This window comes from Pelecanus crispus, chromosome 11 (assembly GCF_030463565.1).
Source record: "Pelecanus crispus isolate bPelCri1 chromosome 11, bPelCri1.pri, whole genome shotgun sequence".
NCBI lineage: Eukaryota > Metazoa > Chordata > Aves > Pelecaniformes > Pelecanidae > Pelecanus > Pelecanus crispus.
In genome coordinates this window covers 34750817-34771277 of record NC_134653.1, presented here as the reverse complement: position 1 = coordinate 34771277, position 20461 = coordinate 34750817, and the positions used below count along the sequence as shown (strand labels likewise).

Genomic DNA, 20461 nt, shown 5'->3' with positions numbered 1-20461 from the left:
AACTGACTATGGCAGGATGCCTAGCAACTTAGCACAGTCTCAGAAAAAGCTACTGAAAAGAAAAGTGTGTTACTTCCACTGAAAATGTCTCCGTGATCCAGTTCTTCCACAGGTAGAGTGTTTGTTGCCACATTTTATTTTTTTACCTATCAACGCAGCAGACAAATATGATCATCGGTTACCTATCATCTTTTGTTAAAAAATCATCCGCCCAAAGGAAGAGCTGCACATCTCATCAGTTTAGCAGAGATCAGAGGAAGGCAGCTTGCGTCATGTGAATAGTTTCTATCAGAACAGATGAAATAACATGACACATGGAAAGGGGAGTGGGTACATAGCAAGAAACCACACCTAACAGGACCAGATATGCTATTCAGGAAGTTCTGCTCTGCTGACAGGCAACTGAGACGTGTTTGACAGTGCAGAAACTCACAGATCAAACGCTGCACGAAGATGAAGGTGCCTGTTAAGCACGGGGCCTACCATGATAAAAATCTAGGAAATCTTCTATAAATACACTATATTAAATTGCTGTAATATAAAAATTAACTCCGATGGAAGCAAATGGTCCCGAAACATCTTCATTATAATGCTGGGACTACTGTGGCCCTCTATAGTTTGTAGGGAAAAACAGGTCTTAGTACGTTTAAAGTTCAGTCAGAATAACCCCCAGAGTACTAAAGAGTGAAAAGCTCTATCTGCAAGCATATTCAATACGGATAGGAACAATTTGCTCAATTGCTCAGGTTTGTGAGGTTTTGGCAGCACCACTGTGAAAAGAATCGGCTTTATTCACAGCAGCAGGTGACCCGACATTACAATTTTTATCTGATCGATTGTTGAACAGGCTCTGTTGAACTGAGCTTCCCCTGCAACTGAAAACACAACCGTTGTCTGCAACGCAACACAATTTGCCTGCAGCAAATGCACCAGAAATACAAGAACCTTGCAAACATACTAAACTCGGCCATTCTACATCATCTTTTCCACATACTAAATGCTTAAGGAAATTCCATATCTTCTGGCTTAACCTGTAGCTCTACTACTGCAATTTGGGACAATTAACAACTTGTAAAAAATATAGTTTTAATTCAGCTGAAACAATTTTGCTAGTAGGATCTAAATTAACAAAATTTCACATAAAAAAATATATAGAACCTTTTTAAGACATATTGGAACAGCTCATTTCAACATTTCTAACAAAAGTTTCATTTTCAGGGAGTTTTTCTTGAAGAACAAGCAAACAAAGGTTTAGAAGAGTTGTCAGCTTAATGGTAGCAGTAGCTCTTACCTTTTAAAAAATATCTCAGTGAGTAGGACATTTATTCAGGATGTAGCTGGCAGAATTTCATATTCCTCAGCAGGCTAAAGAATTTGAAATTGTATCTTTGTCCCCTATCTGATTTTCCTAATTAATGTGCTCTAGGATATTCTGGAGCAGGTTATTAGACTTCCTCTAGTTACTCAGTGTAGTTGAGTGAAGAGCTGTTTCATTTTAGACCTAGCCCAGGAGATATACAGTAGGTAACAGCCATCCATTATAAATAGATGGGCTACATGACCTGATAGGTCCTTCCATCTGTGGAAGCAGATATTCAACTAAAACTGTCTCAATAGGCATGGAAAGAAGTTGGACAGATGAAAAATAGCTGTTGATGCAAAACAGCTGTCAATGAAAAACAGTATCATTACAAACATGGCAATATTCTGTACTGCCTACAAGAATGGTTAAGAATTACACAGAGAGTACAAAGTGGGCTTCAAGAGGTTACCAACAGCTGGACACAAATTTTGTGGCCTTTTTAGAAGTTTCATAAGCTTCTATTCTTGGAATATAGAGCTGCTGAAAATTAGTTATTGTTTCAAATTTCATTACAGAAAAGAACAAAAGGAAAACTGGAAAGGGAGATAGATGCTAAAAATTTTACATTATGCAGGATCCAATCCTTCAACATTACTTAGATTGCACCATTTGAGACTATCACGCATAGCAAATGTAGGGGAAAGGTTATAATCTTATGGAAGCAAAGCAGAAATGAGCGTGTGGGCCTTTTGTTCTTTATATTTTTAATTAACATCATCCTAATGTGCTTTTTTAAAATTTTCACAATAAATATGACTCGCTTCACAGATAATGGCATGGATTTTCTTAAGATTTTGTGGTCTGAGACGTAACAGGAATAAGAAAAGTAGAGCTAAATACCTATAGAGCTGAGATTTATTTTCATCCTTTAGCAATATTTTAGTACTATGGGAGAAATACATTTTTAAACGTTTTAAGGAGGTTCAGTCCTTGATCCCGCCTATGCACTGCCACAGGGTTATTTCTGGCAGCTTACTGTAAAGAGTTAGCTTATGAAAAAGTGAAGCAAATTTAAAAAGATGACTAAAATGTCTAAAATCCTCACTGGAGGCAGCAAGTGCATCTTTTGATTCTAAAGCACAGTTTCATTACACCTGCTCTAGATTTGCCTTCCACACCAGTTCACTTCCAAATCATTTTGTGTATTAGCGTGGAAAAAATGCAGATAAAATAAAAATGTAAAAACATCTTTTAAAAATAAAATTCTGTGTCCCAACATTTACAAAGAACAAAACTGAATAAGAAAACAGAAAAATAGTTCTTATTTGCTCATTTGGATTTTATTTATTTTCTTATAAAACAGACTGCCTGCAAGTTTTCAGGTTCATGTGAAGATGAATCAGAGATGAGGCTTACAGAGGGACACAAACACATTACCAGATGAAACAGTGAAGCTTTTAGTACCCTTCCAGCATCAGCAAGAGTTTGTTCCAGCTGCCTACTCATACTTTTTCCACTGGCTCGATTAACACTACAGGCTGCCTTTTCAAGACTGCTGCTGCTATGGATATATACGCAGCACAACTGATTTCTTTCTCGAAAGTCTTGCAATTCGTTTTGTTAGTCTAGTGTAAAGTATGTTCCCTTGACATAAGCCACATACTAGAAGCAGAAGCAGCAGGACAGTCTCCCTGCAGCTCCACCTGGTCCCTGTGCCGGACTGTGGGAAGCTGTGGGAACGAATCTCATTTGGCATAGAATTAGGAGAAGCACTTCGGTGGCTCAGAGGCATCTTTCCCCCTCTCCCTCACCAATTCGCAGTGCAGTCGCTACTGTTGAGGATCTGGCCCACAGCAAATACTGTGCTAGCAGATATTTAGGTAGGGTATTGGTTAGACTGAGATTTGGGAAATACTCATCTTTCTCTCATGGTTCTGAACATAACCATGCATTTGGTAGCTTTGTACTTTTTCAGCACTGTACTGAACAGAAATCATAAAAACATTTACATGTTCATGGATGGTTCCTTTCTAAATGCCTCAGTTTCTGCAGGTGCGATCAGACGCATCTCAAAGTGGAAATAACTGGAAACAATGGTGGATACTCAAACACCAAGTTTTAAGAGACCATTAGAAAAGAAAGGACTGGCAGAAAATTTATACAACCCTTTACTCCCTTTTAAGCATTCAGAACAGACTCAGACTTGGCTAAAGCAGTACATGCTTCCCTCTTCAGAGAAGTTCAGTCTTGTTACTCCCTCAGAAATCATGCTACTTGATTTAAAAATGATGGGGTGGAGTTGGGAGGGTTCAATAATTTTTCTTGTTTATCTTCACGCTTCATAAGCTCATGTTTTCAAACGCTCCTCCACAACTAGAAGACGATTTCCTAATAATGACTGTGATAGTTTTGATTTTAAACTCTTTCAGGGGCTGGTGCTTCATGAAGAGCAAACCATTGCTGAGAAACTCATGACAACATTTTGAGACAGCAACCCAACTGTACGTTTTATCTAAAGAGAGTTAGCAAACACAGAAGAGCTGCCATCTAACCCTGTTGTGAAAAAGAGAGAATTAGAAGTTGTAACTTCCAAATTTGTTAAACAGGATCTTTATGACTTAGGGGGAAAAAATGAAATCTCACATTAATATTGGCCAGCACTTTTACTGATGCATATATAATTCATCTGGAAGGAATGATACCAACTCTAAGCTTAATCTGAGATGTGGACATATAAGAACAACTCAGTTTCTGATTTTATTTATTTTATTCAACCCCACCTTCCCTCTCAGATATCTGTATCCCAGGCTTTAGTGCACTCAGATCCTAAATTTGAAACAGATTTCACCAATTTTATTTGTCAGCTCAAGCTCTGTCCTTGCTGTCTGGTGTCAGACAGGAATCTAACATCATTCTGCACCTGCTGACAACTGTTAATTGTGTATGAATTGAGACTACCAGAACTGGCACCGAAACCTAAATGGAATGGAACAAAGACGCAGTCCTCCACGTGAACAAAAGATGTAAGAACAGGGATAATGAGCATCTGATATCACCTTCACAGTATTAAAAATCCTCATTAACAATACCTGCCAAAAAAATTCTTCTAGATGGCAACTGTTGCCTTTCAAAATATTTGATAGGTTCATTATTCATATTGAAATAGGCATTTCTAACCTTTTATTTGCAGGAGTTCACATTTTTAATACTTTCTGATTCTCTAATAAATTTTGTACTAGCCCACAGGTATAAAAACAGAAGCGAATATTAGAATCCAAATATTTTGATACTTCAGAAGTTGTTTCTGTAGTCAAATGAAACACTACATATTTTGTTCTAAGAGCCCATAATAGATTAATAGCATTATCAAGTCATGTGCTTGAGCTAGACATAAAATTATAGTGATCCAGCTGCAAACGCCCTTTACAAAACCAGGCCAAGTCTTCCAAACAAAAAAAAAATCAGTATATGTAAAACAAATCTACAGCTGCTGTAAACTATTTTAGTGCTACTGATAACAGTTTGCATTAATAAAAACCTAACTGAATAGAACTGGACTATCTCAGTGCACATCCTCTTAGAAAAACCCTCCTAGCTGCTTTCCCTTTTGCAATGCAGGAGCAGAGCACATGCTGAGTGAGGAGGGAGGCCTTGTGGCTCATCGCAGAACTCTGAACTTTGGAAGTCCGAGCACTGGAATCGCTTCCACTTCACAGCTTAGACCTGTTGTGAGCAGCCTTTACAACTGCTAGGTTTACACCTTCTTATCTCTGTAACAGTTAGAAGTCCTCTGACTCACGTTCAGTTTGGAAAGAATTATTGCGATATTCAAATGAGAGTGAACAGAAGTATTTAGGAATAAACATACAGATAAAACAAAAATTACAACAACAACTTACTGCAGGTCCAATTATGCCCAGATGGACACTGGGATCCTGTCTGTGCCAATCTAAAACAGAAGAGGAACATCTTTTGTATTAATCAAAATTATTAATTTTTAATTTAATTTAATTCTTTCTCTGAAATCAATGTAAATAGTGCATGAATAAAGAAGAATTAGGCAAATATTGTATTACTACTTAAAAGACTGAATGTGTGCCAGATTTCATGCTCAGCCCTCACATTATTCCTCAGAATTCCAGTGATTAGCATATCTGAAAGTTAGTATTTAGCACTTCTGCTTCATGCAATCTCTTGTGATTTAAGTGTTATTTAATTAAGCTCAGATATTAATTTTGAATCATCTCAAGAGAACAATGTTCTCTATAATGCAGTGACTCTGGCCACTAAGACAAATTTTTTTGAATTTTTTCCTATGTAAAGGAACATGTGGAAGCAACTGCAACCATGACAATTAATACTCAAGTTATATGCACAAGAGAAATCTGCTGCTCTTTCAATACCAAGATAGAACAAAACCAGTTACTTGACTTTAATAAACTATGTTTGTCACTAAGCCTCACAAGGTGGTAAAGGCTTATAAAAGCAAGCTGACTAGCGGAGGCTAAATTTCCAACCTGGAATACCTGAACCTTTTACAGACACAAACAGAACCTGGCAAAACATTCACCTATGTGACAACAAGAAAACTTCAGCCTAGTTTACAGTGTTGAGCCACAACGATGGGTGGTGAAATTTGCTTGTCACTTCAATGATATTAATCAGCACACATGCAAATCAGTGTAACAGCCACAGGACAGTAAGATAAAAAAGTTATTTTCAAGTAGGTGAACTCTTCTTTTCTCTCCCATTAATATTGTATGTAACAGCAAAACAGTTTTCCCAGCAAGTAAAATCATCAAATATTACTTTGATTTTAATGCTCTGTTATTCCAAGCAGGCTGGAAAAGACACAGTACAGAAATAATGTGTTGAACAGATCAATGGTTACATGAGCATTTCTTTTTTTAAATGTAAATAAGTTATGAAGTTTTCTGCAATGAATAAAACAGCTTATGCCAAACTTAGAAACATTAAAAGAAATGCATCTGAATCCAGGGACAAAATAAGGGGATTCAAATAGCAGGTACCTACCTGAAAATACATCTACTAAATACAGAGGGTCTTTGACTCTTCGAAGTCCGCATATCAAAAGAAACATATGTAAAGTGCCTTCATCTGTAGGAATGTCTGTAACAAATAATTTTAGAAGTCTGAATGCAGATAAAAAAGCTGAACACTCCAAACTGTTTCATGAATGAGCACATAAAGCGGTAAAAGCAGCAATAAGGTGGATTCTGAAAAATTCCCATTATTATTCCCTCCATTTCTTGCTCTTGCATCAATCCTAAATCATCAGCTCAGTGGAGAACTTAATCATGCATATAATTTTACAGGGCACAGGAGTTTATTTCCAGAGGCAGTTAACGTGTGGGATTTGGAGAAATGGCTGGTGGCAGGTATTCTTGAACACCAGAACCCAGCTTCGACTGACAAGGCAACTATACAAATCAGTGTGTTTCTCAATTTTTCTACCCATAAGAAGAAAAAAACTGCATCCATATAATAACTCAATATCTGTTTCAAGGATATTGTGAGGTTTAGTTAATGTAAGGCTGTAGGGATTAGAGCTCTTGATCTGAAACTTCTTGTTATAAAAGATCAGGTAAATGCCCACAGTTATCTATCCCTAATATGCCAGCACTGCTACAGAATAATTAAGTAGAAGTTAAATTATTGCAAAGCATTTATTTTAACCTTATTGCTAAGAAACACAAATGAAAAATAATTTGGGAAAAAATCTCAACGTGGGAGTTTTTAACATGGAAAATCTCTCTTGCAAATACACAGCAACAACCCATAAAAAATAATGTTGTAGGCTATATTAGAAAAGGAAGATCTGATGTATGATATTGCAGTTGCCATTGGCTCTACGACAGCACAATTAATTCAGAACATACTTCTGGAGAAGGGTCACTGTGTGATGAACTTTGGTAAAATGCGTTTATGATAAAACAACGTAATTCACAAATTGCTGAATGAACACACATAACAACAACGTAATTTAATAAACACTAGAGGGGTTGAAATGTTATGTTTGATTTACCGGACCGAACAAATCAGTTTGCTGCCCTACAGTTCGCCTATTTATTGAGCTCATGGCAAGGACGGATGACAGGTTCTGTCTAACACCAGGCAGTTCAACGCGGAGCGTCGAACGGGTGCTCTTCAGCAGCAGGCTGTTTGTGGGACGTTCACGCACGGGTCCCACGCCGGGGCTATGTCACATAGCTACCAGGGCTATGCCGCACGGTCAGAATGCCTGTCTGCGGGATATGTGTCTATCAGAGGAAGGCAGCAGGACAGTCGTGGTGGCTCGGTGATCTGCGGCTGCTGCACGCCGCAGAGCTCCCTTCTCCGAGGCCACCTCCTCCTCCCTTTCCCTTCCACGCTCCACCAGCGGCAGGAACAACTCAGCTGCTTATACAGCACCGCTGAATTGCTGCAATTTGTAATTTAAGAGCGCTCAAACTTGGTACCAGCTTACGTTTCCTCATGGTGGTGTATAACTTAACTGCAGGGTCTGCTCCAGGCCCTGGAAGAAATATGCCAGGAATACCTCCCTTCATGCCAAGGAACTGGATTAACATGAGCTCTGTATCAAACCCCTATTTTGTGGGAGGGGGAGCATGAAAAGAGTGGCGATTCATGAGATACTCAAGTGCCATTGCTTTTAAAATGAAAATCCAGTTCAGGGACTTTTACGCGCTCCCCGTCACAGGGTTCATTACTGAGTCTGTTTCATTTAACTCAAACAGCTCGAGTTGTCAAGAGGGGCTGCAGCACACACGGTAAGTGATATTTCACTGGTTATTGGACCAAGAAATAATTTGTAATTTATAATACACAAACATTTGGATTGAAAAAGCCATTCTTCTGGTGCAATGGGCCATTAATACTGTTTGTTTTTAAGACATGCAGCAGCGGTTTCAATTCAGGATATAAACTCACACAAAACAAATTACTAGAAAGTGTCAGCAAAATTCAGATTGCATTTTAACTATCCATATGGCACAAATATTCATTTTAAATTATGAACTCCCACCTATCGATGTTCAGCTCTGGCTGTTTTGGAATAAACTTAAAGTCAGGGCTGAAAGCTCAGTCAGAGAGTAGTGAGAAACCAGGTCTTCCTGTTCTCACGTAGAGCCTATAAAATTATTGCGCTCTTGATGTGACAGTACACTAATCAACATTAACTACGCTTGAAATAACTGCTTCTTTTTATCTCTTAACATCTTTTTGTTTCTGTCTTAATAGCGTTCAGTCTTTTCATTTTATTAGATAAGGGTTTAAAGTGCTCTGCCAAGGAAAAGCCCTCATAGACCAATTTTGTGCAGTCCTGACGGCCATTCTGCTCCCTGCATGAAAACCTTAACCCGAAAGAGAAACAGGAACCTGGCCCTACAGACAGTAATTGTACTCTGTAATTTGGATTTTGCCATTCAGTTCCTGTGGCATTTAAAGGTACTTCTTCCAAGAATCTCATCAATAACAGTCTAATTATTTCACTAGTGAAATTACCTAAAATAATATTTATTAATGAAAATTGCCCAATTGTTCAACCTTTAGTATTTTGAAAAGACAGTCACAAGCTTGAACTCTCCCTGCAGACTATCGCCTTCATACAAGTTTACAAAGCCCTACTTGTCTCTCATGAAATTTTATGCACTTTTCTCTGGAACAGCAGATATTGGGTACACTGGACTACAGACTGGATTCTACATGGCATTGCTAAAAACTGTCCTAGAAGGGCTAGTCAAAAACGGATTTGCTTCTGCCGTTTAATTTAGCGAAGCGAGAACCAGTTGTAGTTTTATTTTATTGTATGCTGTAGATCCTGGACATCATCTAATTCATTTTTACAGGCAGACTTTTCCCACCGAATCCACTCAGAAGCAGATAAAGACATTCCTGAGAAGATTGTATTACCAGCACATCACTGCCACTGTTTAGTGCTGGGAGTTTACTCATTCTCTGTCTATTTAAGATCAAACTTCAGCAGTGCTTGTGTGTCTTGTTAGCTTTCTGCTCATTTACTGAAAACGGTTAAATTCACACATCTAGATGATGCCTGCATCAGTTTTTTCCCACCTGTTGCTTTCTCAAGCCTTGCTAGCACCCCTGCTGTGGGGGGGGGGGAAAAAAAAAAAAAAAAAAAAGGTAGCCATTTGTACAAGAAAGCAATCATTTTAGTATGCTTTGTCCTCACAAGAACGCTGAAAAGGGGAACTTATTAAGAGAATAACTGCAATAGCTGTTATTGCCATCAGCTGGGTGAAAACTGGTATTTGAAAGAATACATTTTTTTCTTTTTCCTTGAGCTGAAACATGTCTTTCAGTACGTGAATTTTTGCTATCATTCTGCCTTTCCCAGATAGGCTACTTAATCTGCAATAAGATACTACCGCCTCGTGTGATTCAGTTCTGAAATGGAAATATATCAATACAGCACAATCAACTGATTTGCTCTTTTGATACATTCACTGTGTCACTATCTTGTTTGAACGACATGCAAACACCCAAATAACAAAAAAACGCTTGTGTCTGTTTCTCCCCATTTCTGTTAGTGTTACAAAAGCAAAGATTTGGAACAGCGCGCTGTGCTTCATTATCTGTTAGCTCATGCACCCTTCTGTTTGATTCGCAAAGAAAATACAAAATGGAGAGATTTGCACATAATCACTGGCAATAAAAAAAAAACCAAACTGCATGGTACATGTTTTCCAGCCATCCTTCAGAATCACTATACGCTAAACGCAAGCCAAGTCTTGTCACTGTAATCAACAGCTCTTTCAGTGTCAAAAATAATTGTTTAATGTCAGTAAGAGATGCTCCTTTAAACATGCGTTGTCAGTATTTGTCTATGGCTGTGGAACGATTTGTAACATTGGCTTTATCTATAAAAACCAGCTGCACATTGGCCACAGCTAGTCTTGTGCCCGCTTAGCAGCTCGCCTGTTCAGCAAGATGTGAGAGGGCCAAACAAGAACAGTGATTGATAGGATTACGAAAGCTCACTCCTCTCATCAGCTTGACGGTATGTTGTCCTGATAGGCCACACAGGACCATGGGGATGGTAACAAATGAACTGCAGGTGAGCTGAAACGGGACAGACACAGGGGAAGATTAAGGCTGACACGGAACTCCCACATTCATGCAACTCCTTTGTCATGATGGAGCAGAAGTGGCATTACGCTGCTCAAAATTGAAATACAGCAATGTAACACTGGCGCTTAAAATTTCAGAGTGGAATTGCATGATCAAAAGGGTATCCAACTGCTGTGCCAGTGTATTTGTTGATAGTACTGGAGCCTGGCACAAAACACATTGGCTAATAGATGAAATGTGGTTAATACTCAGGATTCATGCTCTCCTGCTGGCTGTGATTCTGAGTCATGGCGTGGCCTAGAGAAAGTTTCTGAAATCTAGACTTATCCATCTAGACTTACCCATTCATCTGCAAGCAGGTTAATAATTGCTTGACATGAAGCAATGACACTTGGTTTAACTTTTGGTAAACTGTTTTGAGGTCTTCAGTTGCAAAACAGAATGAGAGAATGGAGTATATTAAAAGTGAAAAACATTTTCATAATGTAACACTGGAAATACGCAGTTTATTATTTAAGATTTCATTGGCTCCTAGTTTGTTCCTTATCTGAAACTGTAGAACTGTTTGTCACATCAACTATTTTACTATTATGACGCACTATGATAGTTTACACTTCAGGCTTTATAAAAATCTGTACTTAGATGCCAGGACAGCACAACATGAACACAGACAGCTAACACAAAAGCCTAAATCATTTCTGAAGCATTAGTAAGGACACTGTTTTTCTAAGAAAGGCAAGAATAAGTAGAAGTGTTATCTAAACAGATTTTGAAAGACCAGATTCATTTAACTCCACCCATCTAGGTACTATCAGGAAAAAAATGCAGTAATCATAGATGTACGGTAAAAATAAATATATTACTGCAAATCTTTAATCTTACTGGAAAGCTGCAGGCCTCTAAGTGAATGACTAATATCAAGCATCAGCTTGCTGAGAGGTAAAGAAGCAGTCTGAGAACATCTTAAGTGAGCAATTTTCTCACCATTTGCTCGAATAAAGAAAATAAAAATATTTTTCTTATAAATAAGTCTTTACTGTGCTTTTGTAGGGTGTTTTCAAAATCTCTAGAGAGGAGAAAAATATAAAAAGGAACAATGTGATTTTTCATTCAAAGTTACTGTTTTGGACCTGAACCAACAACCTCACAAAGCCAAACTTCTTAAGATGTGTTCATTCCTTTACAACTTTAAATCCAATTTGTACTAGAGGTTAAGCATATTTTATCAAGAATGTCAATACTGGATGTGTAGATTATAATTTAGGATACAAAGATTGCCCAGTAACATAAAGAAACAGTCTGCAGTCAAAACATTTCTTATTAATATTAGGTCAAGGATGATCAAAGATTTTAAGATTGATTTTCCAACCCCTGACTTCAAGTTCACTGTTGTGTTCTATGGACCTTTAGAGAACAATACCAAGTCCATAATATTTGGGCTTAGTCATCCATTTTTGGTTTTGTTCAGAAACAAAATCTAAGCCATGACAAGATGATGAGGGTGAACGACCTTTCTCATTTTCCTTTCTGTTCACTTTGAACCACAGCAGGTCTTTTACTCCTCTTGAAAATTGTTCATCTACCCATATCTGCTAGGCATCTGAAAGGATTAACTGATCTCCTAGAAAAGGACATCCATAGGTTTATTGCTGGTATTTCAGTCTCTAAGATGGTTATTTTCTTTTCTTTAGTTTGAAACATAGATAAATTTGTCTAACTCTGGCATGTATTTTTGGTACTCTAAATCTTTCCATTCGTAGTTCTTCTTGACGTTCATCTCCCTACACACAGCAGAAATACCATACATTAGCTCTTTTAGTCTCTTGGCACCACGAGTTTGATTTTATGTCTCCTTCACAAGTCAACTATTAAAAACAAGCTGCTGAGACCAGCGAAGTTTTCCAGCTTGTTTGACATGGCGGTATCCTACTGCAGTACAGCTTCAACACGCTGTCTTACTTTATACTGACTCTCAAGCTTCTTTAATTGAAGTCACTGATGACACAGAACTTTGACAATTAGGTCTTATTTCAGCAACATACTTGGCCACCTGCAGATCTCAAACACTTATTAATGTTTTATGAAGTTGAGCTTTTATTTTACAAAGCAATTTGTTTCTTAGAAATTAAGGGGAAGTGGCGGTAATAACTATATCCAAAGTGTTTATAGTGCTATTCACATTCAACAGTGAATAATTGCTAGAGTTGCTGATATGTTTGTGAAGACAACAGAAGTTAAATGAACCTGTTAACTTCCACGGGCGGGCTACTAACCCAGAAAAATTAGACTGCAAAATTCTCCATTGATCCTTTTTTGCCCTTTCTCATTATTTCTAACAGATCAGACAATAAAAAAGCTCTGCGCTTTCAGATCTGTTGGGGAACACAGTTTACTGCTGCTATCATATCATTATTTCTATGGTCAGCTATATATCTGCACAAACTTTTACTATTTAATTTTTCTTATGTGGGTCTTTTTTTCCAGCATAGCTTTAGGAAAATATAATGCCTCTGTAAAACCCTGTCTGTGTCATGACAGGTTATGTAAACTTTTCAAGCTCTGAAAATAGATGTGCTGTGAAGCAGAAATTATCTGAGAGTAGAAAAAATCAAACTACAAAAGTATATTCCATATTTTATTTGATAGTGCAATAAGCATCTGATCCTATGATCCTCTGCCACCTTCCAGGAAACCAGTTTTTAGTCTTATCTGTTGGGTAGCTGACCTTTCTCAGTTCATTAGTATAGACTTCGTTATCTATGTCTCCTAATCACATGATGTGGAAGTGTTTATTAGGGTTTACATCTTACAAGCTTCAGCCACATTCCACTGAAATCAAAAGGAGCCTTTCATCATGGTATGATGACATCAAGCCTGTCTGTGATCTTAAGTAGCTATGCTCCATCCTTGAGCTAAGTTGTTAGAGAAGAGCAGTCTCAGTTTTCGCATTTACTTAGACTGTCTTGTCATTTTCTGTCAATCAATTTGCAGCAAAAGCCTGAACTTCCATTGTCTCTCTCAAGTCTACAGACAGGCGTCTAAAATTGCTAACAAAACTGATTATGCTGTACATAGATTCCTGTATTATAAAGTCAGAGAAAAACATTTTGATCATCTGGTTTGACCTCCAGACTGACACAGGCTGTGGTACTTCCCTAAATAGTCTGAGTTACTAAATATACTGAAAATATTGGCTGCTTGAAGTCTGTGTTGAAATCTGCACTTGGTTCAGCTTTTTGGTTTGGCTATTGCTGTTTACAGTCTCTCATCCACATAAGACAAAGGCTGTGAAGCTGACTGTTAACCAGAATGCAAATTAACTTTAAAAGCTCTTTTTTTTTGTAGAGAAATGTTTTAACAGCCAGCCACTGAAAATACTGCAGCTGGGAGCTAGCACACTAATACTACACAAACATCACCTCTGCAACTCTCAAGTCTGCTGCTGAGACTATGAAAAAAATACTAATTCTGTGATTTTTGTACTGAGATTGTATTGTGCCCGTAATAACAACAATAAAAAAACCTTTCCCAGCACTGCTTCAGTTTGTATTAGGCAATTGCTATTTATCTTAACAACCCAAACTATCAGATGGAATGTACAAAAAGCTGCCATTCCTTAGCTTTTGGTTTAGTACCATTCACATTTGAGGGCTGGGGGTGGGCAAGTGTCTCCCACAGTAAAATGTATTTGATGCATTCTGCCACTCACTTAAATCTACCATTACATTATTTTTGAAGCCATTACACTGATCTAAAGAGACTATTTATGTACTGGTGTTATATTTAACATGAGTCAAATGTTAAGGCTTTTCTATGACTGAAAAGAAATCAGTACAAAAAATATTCACAAGAAGTCTGTTCTATTAAAAAAAAAGTCTTGAAATATTCTGAAGAGCCTATTTCATTTTAACGAATAACTTGACAATGTATGGCCTGATCACCAAGGATGTTTGATACTGATGCCTCAAAGGTATTATAATTTTTATCGTAGGGCATGTGCTATTTCTTTACATTCAGTCCCAGGAATTCTGAATTTGACAAATGTTCAAGCATACTGCTAAAGATACAGGCAAGAGTTATCTGGAGAAATATTTCCCATAAAAATCATTACCTGCCTTTAGATATGGAATAGAACTTCATGAAAAAAAGTCTTTTTAAAAAAAAAAAAGGATCATAAATGCCATGAGGTGAATGAGATTGGACAGCTTTATCTGCATAAAAGCTAGTGATCTTTTTAAGTGCACTTCATTGTGCGAGCCTACACTATCAAAATCGTTTTCTTCTGAGCAAAACTGCCTTCTATTTTTGATAGTTTTCTACTGATTGCTCCAAGTTTAGTGGAATTTTAAACACTTTAAAACTGCAAATCCCTGGAAAAGCAATTCAGTGGGAACTCCTAATTAGTCTGTGGTAAGTGCAAAGGTACAGCCAAAAAACCTGCCTCTGTGTGCAGTACTAAAAGAAGTAGAAATTGTAGGCTGCCACCAGAGATGGAAATAGAGACAAGACTGATAAGATAAATGAGATGAAACAGTCATAAAAAACAATACTGAATAATCTGACGCCAGTTCTCAAGTTATTATTTAATAGGCACAGATGTTAGAGTCACATTTTAGTTTGCTTTTCGTGTACATTATTTATGAATTATTTTGCACTTTTGCATTAGTACACATTAGGCAAAAAACTGTCTCTAATATATTAGATGAAATGCACTTTAGGGGGAGCTTCCCCCTCCTCAATCTGTTGACTGCTCTTTTAATCATAAAATGGTTGGACATGAGATCCAATCAACACTAAGGCTCTGCTAGCAAGTGACAAATCATTTCACTTCAGAAAATTATTAATCTTAGTGGTGCTGTGCTTGTGTGCCGTGATTTACTGAGAACTAAATAACCTCACAATGCTCAATTTAAAATTGGACACCGGTTTTGAATAATGGCACACATTTACTGATGTGATAAAGCAATCGAATAGTGAGGATTCATTCGTAACACAGGGAACAGCTGTACTATCAGAGATCAGATTGATGAATATAATACTGAAATATTTTTACCCCAGTAAAATGCCTACAAATTCTTCTTTTGGGGAAAGGCAGCTGTAGCAATTAAAGCATTGCCAGGATCAGGTGACCTTAAATTAAGTCATCTGCTTTACATGTCATTACTTTGGTGAAAACAGAGAGAGGCTCTAGATCAAGACCAAATAACAGAACATCAACACATACTTCCCTTCTTCACCACTTCTTCACCTCACCTGCTCTTCTGCAAAAGACATCCGCAGTTTCTATCACACAGCGGTAAAGCACAGCATGCTCAGGTATGGGTGCTTCGGTCTAACTTACCTTCTAAGGGACACTGACCCATATGTCATGACCATTTTATCTTTTGGTGCAAATCAGCCCCGGACAGACCAGAAATCGGGAGGCAGTTGGGTAGTTTACTAACCAGACTAATCTGATTGGTATTTTGCCTGAATCTAATATTAAGAGGTTTTAATTTTTCGTATCATTGAGTCATTTATTACATAATCAGTTAGCCTTCACATTCTAAATTTCTTTCATCACTGACTAAGAATAAATATAGTGAATACAGAAAAAAAGTGAGTTTTACCTGCATTTTGTAGAAATTTATACCAGTCAAATGTTTCACTGGGTGTAGTCTTAATTCCTGTATTGAAAAAAAGAGAAACACAACATGTTTGATTGGTCCCTGGATGGCTGAAGTACAGTTTTAGAAGTCTTGCCCTAAGAAAACAGTATTTCTGTCAAGCACGCTGAATTCCATACACAGCCATTTCCATCTCAAGCTTTCTCTTCCCAACAATGTCAGGTTGTCTGCACAATCCTTCCATAGTCATCAGATTGAAATCCAACTGAAAATTTTGCACAATCACACAGTGTATGAACTTCTTTAGCAACCCAGGGAATTAAGCTCACTTACATCATGCTAAATTTGGCCTTTTAACATCTACGAAGGAGATAATATTATCTGAGGGAACATTTTATTCTAAAACAGATACAGGTCAGTTGAGACCCAAGTCCTTAACTTAAGGCAAAGTAAGTAAATTAAATTTGTATCAAAATTAAATATTAATCTAAACTGAATATTAATTTACTTGGTTTGCCTTATGTTAAAGATTAATTATTTTACTAATGAAACTATTTAATTAATTTATTTAATCTCTTAGTTAACTATTATCTCACAAGGGGCTTAAATATAGACTAAATATGGGCTAAATAGACCTCACAATGAGTTATTTCAACACAACAGTTTTGAAAATAATTTTATTTTCTTTGAAAGCGAAATATACAAAATGGAATGAGTCTTGGAATCTGTAGACAGTTATTTTTAGACAAACAAAATCAGGAGCTGTAGCTTAAGTAATCATATCTAAAATGCTGAGTTGAGTGTTCCCTACATTACTCAATATCCTTTGGATTAGATACTTGCTGGGTGGTGTTGTTCTGGGAACTCAACTTAAAGCATTTACAGGAATTTGGAGCTTCAGTGAATAACCATTCAGCATCTTGTGTGAAATCAGACTGAGGGTCTGCTCCTAGGGTACTGACCTAGGAGAAAGCTCGGTGTTACCTTATCTTTCAGATTCCTACTGTAAGGTATGTGGGAAAACATTTTTTGTAAAAACACCAAATGAGTTGAAAATTTAGGCTATGAGACTGAAATACTGCCTCAATTAAAGTCAATGGCAAAAAGCTCAACTTCAGCGGAGCCAGCGCTTCAAACCCCATACCCATTTCGGCAAAGTATTTCCATGGCAAAGAGGGTAGATATATAAATGTGCAGGTACCAAACACAGGATTCAGATAAATTGAACGCCTTAGTCAGTATTTCAAAACTCTCACCTTGAGTTTGGACATATATTTTCTTCCTAGCATCTGGCTTTAAAGAGAAGGAGAAGAAAAGTAACTTTCATAGTTCACCATAAAAGATCTGTTCAATCTTCAAAAAAACCCAACTAGTATAACAAAATGCGCATCAACGTGATTTTGACTACTGAAAATCAAAACAGACTATTAGAAAGATACATTTAAGTAATACCAAAAGCTAACAGTCAGCAATTTAAATTACATTTACTGTGAACATTTACAGTATCAATGAATCAATTTTGCAATTAACACAATTACCAAGTTAGTACAAACATATTTTTAGTTCATCTCTGTATCCTTTCTCATAATCATTAACCTGCTTATTGCATAGAAAATTAAAATATTTCCCTAGAATAAAAAGATTTTCAACTACAGAACAGCCCTAGTTCCCAAAAAAATGCTAGTCTTGAAAGAAAAATTATAGCTGGTTTTGAAACCCCAGTCTACATTTATCCATAACAGAATTTTGAAACACATCAGACATGAAACAAACACCATTTACTTCTAACCTTTTCAAAAATTGCTGTCAAATATATGTAGGCTTGTCTACCCAGGAAAACTGGCCAGTAGTAGTTACTGCAGGATATTACCAAATAAAAATTGTGTAAGAAATTATTTTAAAATAGCTATAGTAAAAGAGGTAATTCCTACATTTCCAAAGTTACTCCTGAAGTGCTACTATGCTAGTTACTTAATTTAGGTGATTAAATAAGCAAGTTCTTATTTCATTATCTTTCTATAACTCCAATCATGAATTTGTGGAATACATTTTTTTCCACTAAAACATCAAAATATTCCTGGGATCTTTCCACATTGAAAAAACAAACAAAACCAAAAATCCAACACCACCACTCCCCAGCAAACAAGCAGAGTTTTCTGAGCTCAAAGTGGTTTTGCTACGCTTTCTGTTCAGACAATTCCTAGTTGTTTTAAAAGCACTGGTTGCAGTGCTTGTAAGGAAGGTATTACTCAACTGGTGCAGTTTTCAATAGATTTGCTCAGTATTACCTGCAATGTTTCAGTTTGAAATTGCATTCTTTCAAGCAGTTCCACTAATGCTACTGCTTAATTTAGCATCACAGCGTCTAGAAACAACCAACCTTCTTTAGAGCACCAGTCCTTCTTATCGTGAGACTAAATCTTGCCTCGTCTTTGGTGCCAACTCCATTCCGTAGAGAGGCACAGTCCTAGCAGGCTGCGACTCTCTGAGTCACTATTTGCCTGCCATGGCTCTTTCTAGACTTCAGACAGAAAAAGGACTACTAGATTGCCCCTCCAACCGTTCCACTTTTGAATAGTGGGATACACTGCCGATAGATACACGGCTGAACTCTTCAAGACAAATATTGCTATGCAGACTTGCCTCGTAATGTGGGAAGTTGTTGGAACAACATAGCCAGAGTTAACCAAGGCAGAGCATCACGTATACCAGTGCACCATGTCAAGCTGCACATTGGTCTTCCCTTCTCCTCTCCCACCTCCACCCCATCCTTAGCAGATTGTGAAATCACACTGCAGGATAAGGACTTGTTGGCAGGAAGAGAACTTGTATTAGGAGAACAAGAATTAATGCAGAAACAAACTGCTAAGCACCCAATTCCTGAACCAGTCAGCTCAGGAAACAAGAAGCCAAGAAAGCGATTTTTTTTTTTTTTTTACTTGCAAACTTTTTTTTTCCCTATCACTCCTATGTGACTGCCCCTCCAGTCCACTGGCCAGTCATGACAGTCTATTTTAGTTATTAAAAATGAAATGGAAAAAGAAATGGACAGAAAAGAGGTCATAAAAAAAGTGAATAGTCATCAAGAAGCGGCTCACAGATGGGAAGGGGGCGGTTTCTGAGAATCAGTGATTTAAAAAGTCACAAAAACTACATGAACAAGCAGCAAATCCGCACATAAATGAAGTGGGGGGAAAATAACACCATTTACAGTACAGTGGAAAACTAAGGATATTCTGTGGACTTTATCTTTCAAAAGCTATATGAACTTTTGTGTTCAAAGCATTTAAGAATAAGAAAAATGGTTTACTCAGTTATTTTATTATTTAACATTTCTTGATCCTTCTCTCACCTATGAATAAGTCGCATTTTAAATTATATCGGATCTTACAATCCTAAAAAAAGCCTTGCAAACAATGGAGACGGCCTTGCAAGCTGGAGGCCAACTCCAGAATTTAAAATTGCAGGGTAAGTGGGATAGCTGAAATTCAGCGCTAGGACACAGACGGAGCAAAACAGAAGGTGGAAAAAAGCAAATGGGGCAGAGGGCAGCTTAAGCCAGCCTTGCCTCCCTAGCTGACACACGGTACAGTTCTGCCTCAAACTCTGGTGGGTGAAGATAGGCTTTTAGTTCCCTAAAACCACTAAGTTTTAAAAATAAGCTTAAGTTGAGCATCTGGTTTCATGCTCTGCTGGACCTTTAATGGCTTATGGTGAGTAAATATAATCCTGCCAGGGCTTGGATCATCAAGAAGAAAATAGCAGGAATACTGTGTAACAGGGCGTACAGATGTATTCACACTTTATAGATCAATTTTCTGTTATGTTCTTTATTTTAAATGGCCTTGAGGAGAATGGAAAAATGAAACTGAATGCTAATAAAATTGGCTTAGGTAATTCTTATGCACCAGGTTTACACTACTGAAATAAAACACTGACCGTAAGCACAAGATCTTTTACAGTATTTCAAACTCACTTGGAATACAGATTATTACAAATGCTGTATTACGCACTTCATAAATAAAGATAATTTATCCAATGTAATAGAAAAGAATTTGTTGGAAGATACAGCCCTTGAGCACAGTGCAATTGCTTACATGTTCGCATCTTAAATTCTTAATTGACTGTCTAACTAATAAAGCACACATTGGAGGAATAATGCAGTTCACATTCGTGTGAGCTATTATGTAAAAAGTGTTAATATTCTGTGACCTAGGTATGGAAAGACATATTTATATTCCTCACTGTTTGAAAGTAAATGTGTGGCATTTGCTCTCACCCTTTATATGAAGATACAGCTAGAAAAAGAACTCAAAACCCCAGCATTTAAGACACAGGTCAGCAGGTGGTATTTCAGCTTAGGACTTGACAGACTTGCCTCCAATTCCCTGTCTGCCACAGACCTTCTCCAAAACACTGAGCGAGTCTCATAGGCCCGGAG

The 20461-nt window shown here is 37.4% G+C and overlaps 1 protein-coding gene across 1 annotated transcript in view; it reads right to left on the bottom strand.

The window, feature by feature from the left end:
* GLT1D1 (glycosyltransferase 1 domain containing 1) overlaps nt 1-20461 on the bottom strand; it is a 58701-nt gene that overhangs the window by 18766 nt on the left and 19474 nt on the right. Inside the window, exons 5-8 of the mRNA XM_075718988.1 lie at nt 17277-17313; nt 16024-16080; nt 6338-6433; nt 5203-5252 (exon numbers count right to left, since the gene is read on the bottom strand). Of these exons, the coding sequence (XP_075575103.1) occupies nt 5203-5252; nt 6338-6433; nt 16024-16080; nt 17277-17313 (240 nt within the window). The remainder of the gene's footprint in view (nt 1-5202; nt 5253-6337; nt 6434-16023; nt 16081-17276; nt 17314-20461) is intronic.